Here is a 6883-nt window from a genome sequence, read left to right as displayed (position 1 = left end):
ATAAATCTGCTGCCATCTACCAGGATGATGAAGATGAAAAAAGGGTGGACATTTCAGCAAGGCAATGTTCCCAAACACACAGCCAAGGTAACTCTCAATTGGCTGGGCCATTCTAACAACTTTATTTTCTTTCCCTGAAACCAATCACCTGACCTGAGTCCAATAGAAAGTGTATGGAACAAACTAAAGCTTAAAGTTCATAGAAGGAGCCCATGGGACTTTCAGACCACCTTCATGCATGATGGAGCACCTCCTCACATCGCAAATCGTGTGAAGAACGTTCTGCGTGCACATTTTCCTGATGACAGGATTTTGAGCAGCTGCTTCTCTAACGCATGGCCACCACGTCAGTCCGATCTCAATCCTTACTATACAAGGATAAGGCTGCACATCAAACTTAGATAATGGTATAATGCCTCAAGCATATGGAAAAATATTGAAAAATACAATGAAAAATGCTACTTGCTAACTTTCACATGTGAATAATGAATTGCATACCTGCCATGAATATTAGGAAAAAGGAGATATTTAGCAATCGCATTGATCAATGTAACTGAGACCCAAAACCTCGTCAAGGTATATCTCTATATTGGGGTCCCTAGCTCTGTGACCCTAACTGTGTGTCATCTCATTGCAATTAAAAGCTGCTGTGGGTGGAGAGGGGTAACCAAGGACTGTCTTATATAGGAGATGGGAAAAACATGGCCGAAAGGGGCGGAGCTGTGTTCACATTCAGAAAAAAAACTACATATAACTGAATAGGATAACTGAAGTGAGCACTAATATATATATTATGAGTGCAAGCCAAAAAAATACATACTATACAAGGATAAGGCTGCACATCAAACTTAGATAATGGTATAATGCCTCAAGCATATGGAAAAATATTGAAAAATACAATGAAAAATGCTACTTGCTAACTTTCACATGTGAATAATGAATTGCATACCTGCCATGAATATTAGGAAAAAGGAGATATTTAGCAATCGCATTGATCAATGTAACTGAGCCCCAAAACCTCGTCAAGGTATATCTCTATATTGGGGTCCCTAGCTCTGTGACCCTAACTGTGTGTCATCTCATTGCAATTAAAAACTGCTGTGGGTGGAGAGGGGTAACCTGTTGCTGTTTGGCACTGGGAGGATCAGTTCTGATATAGTCCTGGTATGTGCAGAGCTTGCTCCACATGCTGGGACCTGGGCTGGTCTCTATCCACAAGTGCCTTTTTTGCAACATAGAAGCGGTTATATACAGGTTACAGGTATGTGTGCTCCATTATGGTTCTGCTTTTAACTTTATCTAGGAGGCCGCATGGCACATGAAATACAGAATGTAGAGTAGGACCCCCCTATTGAGATTTGCCGTGACGTTGGCAGGGGTGGCTCAAAAAATTGATCAATTATTTGCTAAAAATCTCATTTTTTTTTTTTATTGTAGTACAGTTGGAATAAATCTGTGAATTTTCACTTTTTATATGATGCATGCCAATTTCAGATCATGCTGGCTCTCTTTTTTTATTTTTTTTTCTATTCAGTTATATGTAGTTTTTTTTCTGAATGTGAACACAGCTCCGCCCCTTTCGGCCATGTTTTTCCCATCTCCTATATAAGACAGTCCTTGGTTACCCCTCTCCACCCACAGCAGTTTTTAATTGCAATGAGATGACACACAGTTAGGGTCACAGAGCTAGGGACCCCAATATAGAGATATACCTTGACGAGGTTTTGGGGCTCAGTTACATTGATCAATGCGATTGCTAAATATCTCCTTTTTCTTAATATTCATGGCAGGTATGCAATTCATTATTCACATGTGAAAGTTAGCAAGTAGCATTTTTCATTGTATTTTTCAATATTTTTCCATATGTTTGAGGCATTATACCATTATCTAAGTTTGATGTGCAGCCTTATCCTTGTATAGTATGTATTTTTTTGGCTTGACTCATAATATATATATTAGTGCTCACTTCAGTTATCCTATTCGATCTCAATCCTTGTGATTTCTTGTTGTGGGGACACTTGAAAAAGCATGTTTATCGGGGAAATGTTACACCCTGGCTGTCCTCAAAGACCACATCATTTTGCAAGTGCGCAGCATCCCACCAGACATGTTACACGCAAGCGTCGAGCATGTTCTGTATAAGATGAACATGATCACCATGCATGATGATGGCCATATTGAACCGTTATACTAGTTTGTGGAAAAATTGTAACATCTCCAATCGGCACATGGTTTTTAGGACGCTCGCTCACTGTACAGTGCCACTTTTTCACCTGGTGGGGAGTTTTGGTATATATATATTTTTTTTTCAGATGCCTTCCGTTTCCCCATGCTTTCAATAGCATAATACCAATTTCCAGCCAATTCTGTCCACTGGGTCAGTCTGCACACAGCTCTAAACACCTTAGGTTATTTTATGGCCACCTTGTATATTTATTTAGGAAATTGGTGACGTGTTCAATACTTATTTTACCAGCTGTAAGTCAGTGTAACAAAAAGGAAAATATACCTATGCATTGGCACGTAACAAAAACAATATCTTACGTTAAATGAAAAATCAATATAAGAAGTCGTAATTCACAAACCTCTTATATAAGTGTAACACAAGTGCAAACAAACTTTTATACAGTTAATAGCAAATATACTTTGCATAAAAAGTATATATAAATATATATTAAAACACTCTTTATATGTTTAGATATTGCATTTAGACAGCAGCCATAAACAGTAATAAATGCAGCAGTCATAAAAACAGTAATACTTTAGCAGAAACACACACTTCACATATAAGTCTTTTCTGGTTTATAAGAAATATTTTCCATGTCATGATAGTTCTTTCCATTTGAATGTTCACTGCTATAGTCATGGGTATATGTGGTACCCTGGGCTTCACTAATTGAGGATATGGTGTATGACGCAGATCGGAGACCTTCAGAGTGTGCAAAGCCACTCCCAAACTGAATTCTGTACTGATTCCAGTGTCTCTTCAAAACAGCTTGCACCTAGAAATAATGACATTATTACTGACATATTATGAGAAATTGTTTTTTTTGTTTTGTTTTTTTTTTTTTTTAAATCAGCCATTGTAAGAGAAGTAACAGAGTTTTGGCATTTACATGCATGAGAAAAGTAAGACTATATATATATTTTTTTTTGCTACATTTGTTCAGCCATCAAAGTGCGGCAATACTACTAAACCAAACTTACCTCTCCATTAAAGAAGCAGAATATTGTTGCAACTAACAATCCCTGTTGGAAAAAAAATACGGAAATTAAAGATCTGTGTAGCAGAGTAGGGATAGGTGTGAGAGATTTTGGGAAGGTCAACAAAAATGCAGACAGCCAAAGGCATTCATTTTAATTTACAGGGATTGTCTAGGAATATGGTGCTGATGACCTATCCTCAGATTATCAATATAAGAATGTTTGAGAGTCCAAATACCATGTCCTGTAGCTCACCTCCTATTCACACTCGTACCGTTTTTTCCCAAAAATAAGACCTCCCCCAAAAATAAGCCCTAGCAGGAATTTTCAGCATTTTCAGTGTAAGGCTGTTGAATGGGGTTGCCTGATGGGTGACCCACACCAATCTGATACTGATTATCTAGCTCATGGATAGGTGTCGTAAAATCAAGCACTCCAACTTGGGTCTTTTAGAAAATCTTTTCCTAGTTTTCAAGAACAGATTAAAACTACACCATCTATATACCGCATCGGGGATGAGTTTTAAATTACAGTGCTGAATAACCCCTTCATCCCTGGACGATTTTCTGTCTTCGTTTTTTCTTCCCTTCTTCCAAGAGCTATAACTTTTATATTTTTCCATACATATAGCCATATGAGGGCTGTTTGTTTGCCGAATGAGTTGTGCTTTTGAATGACACCATTCATTCTGTCCCATATTGTACTGGAAAATGGGGAAAAAATTCCAAATGCAGTGAGATGGCAAAAAAACTGCAATTCACAATTGTTTTTAGGATAGTTATTTACCGTGTTTACAATACGGTAAAATTGACCTGGCATTATGATTCCACAGGTTGGTATTAGTTTGTAGATACCAAACATGTATAGTTTTAATATACACAAAAGTGTATATCGAAATTACAGCAGAGCATCGCGGTTGATTCTTTGAGGTAAAACATTACCGTCTGCTTTTTTTTTTTTTTTTTAAATCAGGTTCATTTTTATTTAACAGCAAAATTATACAAGCACATAAAATAAATTCCCCCCATAGAAATATCACAGAAAGGGGAAAAACCTTTAGTCAATAAGAAAAATCACACAAATAACATAATAAACAATGCACCCGCAGTCCACGTCTCATTTCAATATGGGTCTCAAAGTGCATATTATTTCCCAATATATTCTACATAGTATAGCTTACCCAGCATCATTATGACATTTTATATATATATATATATATGTATATATATATATATATATATATATATATACATATATATATATATATATATATATATATATATATATATATATATATATATATATATATATATATATATATACACATACATACATACATACATACATACATACATACATACATACATACATACATATATATATACATATATATATATATATATATATATATATATATACATACACACACACACACGCGCACACACACACACACATATACATGCACACACATATACATGCACACACATTCCAGCAGTACGCATATCACCCTATTTGAGGAAATTTGTTAAGGCTGCTTTCACACCTCCGGTTTTTGCTATGCGGCACAATCCGGCACTTTGCAGGAAAATCGCAACCGTTTTTTTTGCTGCCGGTTGCGATTTTCCTGCATAGACTTTAATTAGTGCCGCATTGTGCCGCATGGCCTTGCGTTCCATCCGTTTTTTGCCGCATGCGGCAGATTTAGCCGATGCGGCGGCCGGATGGAACGTTGCCTGGCACGTTTTTTCGTGCGGCAAAAAAAAACCGCATCGCGCCGCATTCGGCCGATGCGGCGCATTTTTCAATGCATGCCTATGGCGGCCGGATGCGGCGCGATGCGGCAATAACCGCATCCGGCCGCCGCATGCGGTTTTTGCCACTGCGCATGCTCAGTAGCATGCCGCAAGCGGCAAAAACCGGACGGGCCGCATGGGAAAAACTTATGCAAAGGATGCGGTGTTTTCACCGCATCCGTTGCATAGCTTGCACAGCCGGATTGAGCCGCAAAGCTCAAGCCGGATGTGTGAAAGTAGCCTAACCGGTCAGAAGGAGAAGGACCTGGTCGCTTGCACTGTCCTGCAGTAACGCCAAGGAGGGAAGGCCTGGGGTATCCAACCATGCCCCCCAGATCTTATAGAACTTTTTCAATGCATTTCTTTTAAGGTATACTCCTCTCTCCAGTCGAAGTATAGCATTTACTCTTTCCCTAAAATCCCCGATGACCGGAGGCGCTGGGTCCAACCAGTGGTAGGCCAACCCTGTCTGCTTTTAACCCCTTAACGACCGCGGGCAGTAAAATTACGTCCTAGCGGTCATTACGTTACTGCCCGCGGTCATGTGATGACTCCTGTACTACACATGAATTGCTTTCACTTTCATTGTGCCCACGGCCCAGTGAAAAAGAAAGTAAGCGTATCTGCTGTTTACAGCTGTGTAGCTGTGATCAGCAGATAGATAAGAGCGATCGGATTGCTGATCGCTATAGCCCCCTAGGGGGACTAGTAAAATAAAATAAAAAAATTAAAAAAAAAACCAAAAAAAAAAAACCTAAAAGTTCAAAAAATTACACACATTTGGCATCACCGCGTTCAGAAACGCTCGATCAAAATAAAAAATCAATTAATCTGATCAGTATACGGCGTAACGGCAAAAAAATTCCAACCGCCAAAACGACGTTTTTTTGTTGCCACAACTTTTGCGCAAAATTCAATAAGAGGCGATCAAAACGTAGCATCTGCGCAAAAATGATACCGTTAAAAACGTCAGCTCGAGACACAAAAAATAAGCAGTCACTGAGCCATAGATCACGAAAAATGAGAACGCTACGGGTCACGGAATATGGCGTAAAACGTGCACCACTTTTTTCGGACAAACTTCTGATTTGTTTTTGTAACCCCTTATATTAAAGGAAACCTATACATGTTTGGTGTCTACGAACTCGCACTGACCTGAGGCATCACACCCACACATCAGTTTTACCATAGAGTGAACACAGTGAATAAAATACCTCAAAAACAATAGTGCTATCGCACTTTTTTTGCAATTTTTCTGCATTTGGAATTTTTTTGCCGTTTTCCAGTACACTATATGGTAAAACCTATGGTTTCATTTAAAAGTACAGCTTGTTCCGCAAAAAATGAGCCCTCACATGACCATATTGACTGAATAAAAAAAGTTACGTCTCTCAGAAAAAGAATGGCGAAAAAAAAAAAACGGAAAGCGAAAAATCGGCCGGTTGTGAAGGGGTTAAACATGCTTTACTTCACATAAACCAGTAGCTGTATTAGCATACTGCTAATAGCAGCTGACTCCTGCCCATTTTACAGAGGTGTGCAGAGCTTTAGAACAAACGCTGGAGTGACTGGGGAAGCAAGGGAACAAGGAGAGGGGAGTATATGAGTATATTATATATATATATATATATATATATATTTTTTTTTTTTTTTTATAATCAATGAGTACATTCTGTGGGCCATTATATTGTTTGCCGGGCTATGGGGGGTGCCATTATACTGTTTCAATGGTTATATGGGGTCCAGCTTACTGGGACTTGAATGTACGGAAACTGCAGGAGCTGAGCAGGTGAAGGACTTTTTACATGAGTAATCCGAGAACCTTTCAAGTCATGTGACTGAACACATGATCTGAAAGGTCCTTCAGTTGATCGAGTAGAAGGTGC

At 38.6% G+C, this 6883-nt stretch overlaps 1 protein-coding gene across 1 annotated transcript in view; it reads right to left on the bottom strand.

Moving 5' to 3' along the window:
• Positions 1-1902: 1902 nt before the first annotated feature.
• The window catches only part of CALCRL (calcitonin receptor like receptor), a 353836-nt gene continuing 348855 nt past the window's right edge, over positions 1903-6883 (bottom strand). Inside the window, exons 12-13 of the mRNA XM_075317814.1 lie at positions 3208-3249; positions 1903-3002 (exon numbers count right to left, since the gene is read on the bottom strand). Coding sequence (XP_075173929.1) covers positions 2781-3002; positions 3208-3249 — 264 coding nt within the window. The 3' untranslated portion in view covers positions 1903-2780. The remainder of the gene's footprint in view (positions 3003-3207; positions 3250-6883) is intronic.

Source organism: Anomaloglossus baeobatrachus, chromosome 7 (assembly GCF_048569485.1).
Source record: "Anomaloglossus baeobatrachus isolate aAnoBae1 chromosome 7, aAnoBae1.hap1, whole genome shotgun sequence".
Lineage (NCBI taxonomy): Eukaryota > Metazoa > Chordata > Amphibia > Anura > Aromobatidae > Anomaloglossus > Anomaloglossus baeobatrachus.
The sequence above is the reverse complement of the archived record's forward strand: the minus strand, read 5'-3'. Positions and strand labels throughout refer to the sequence as shown.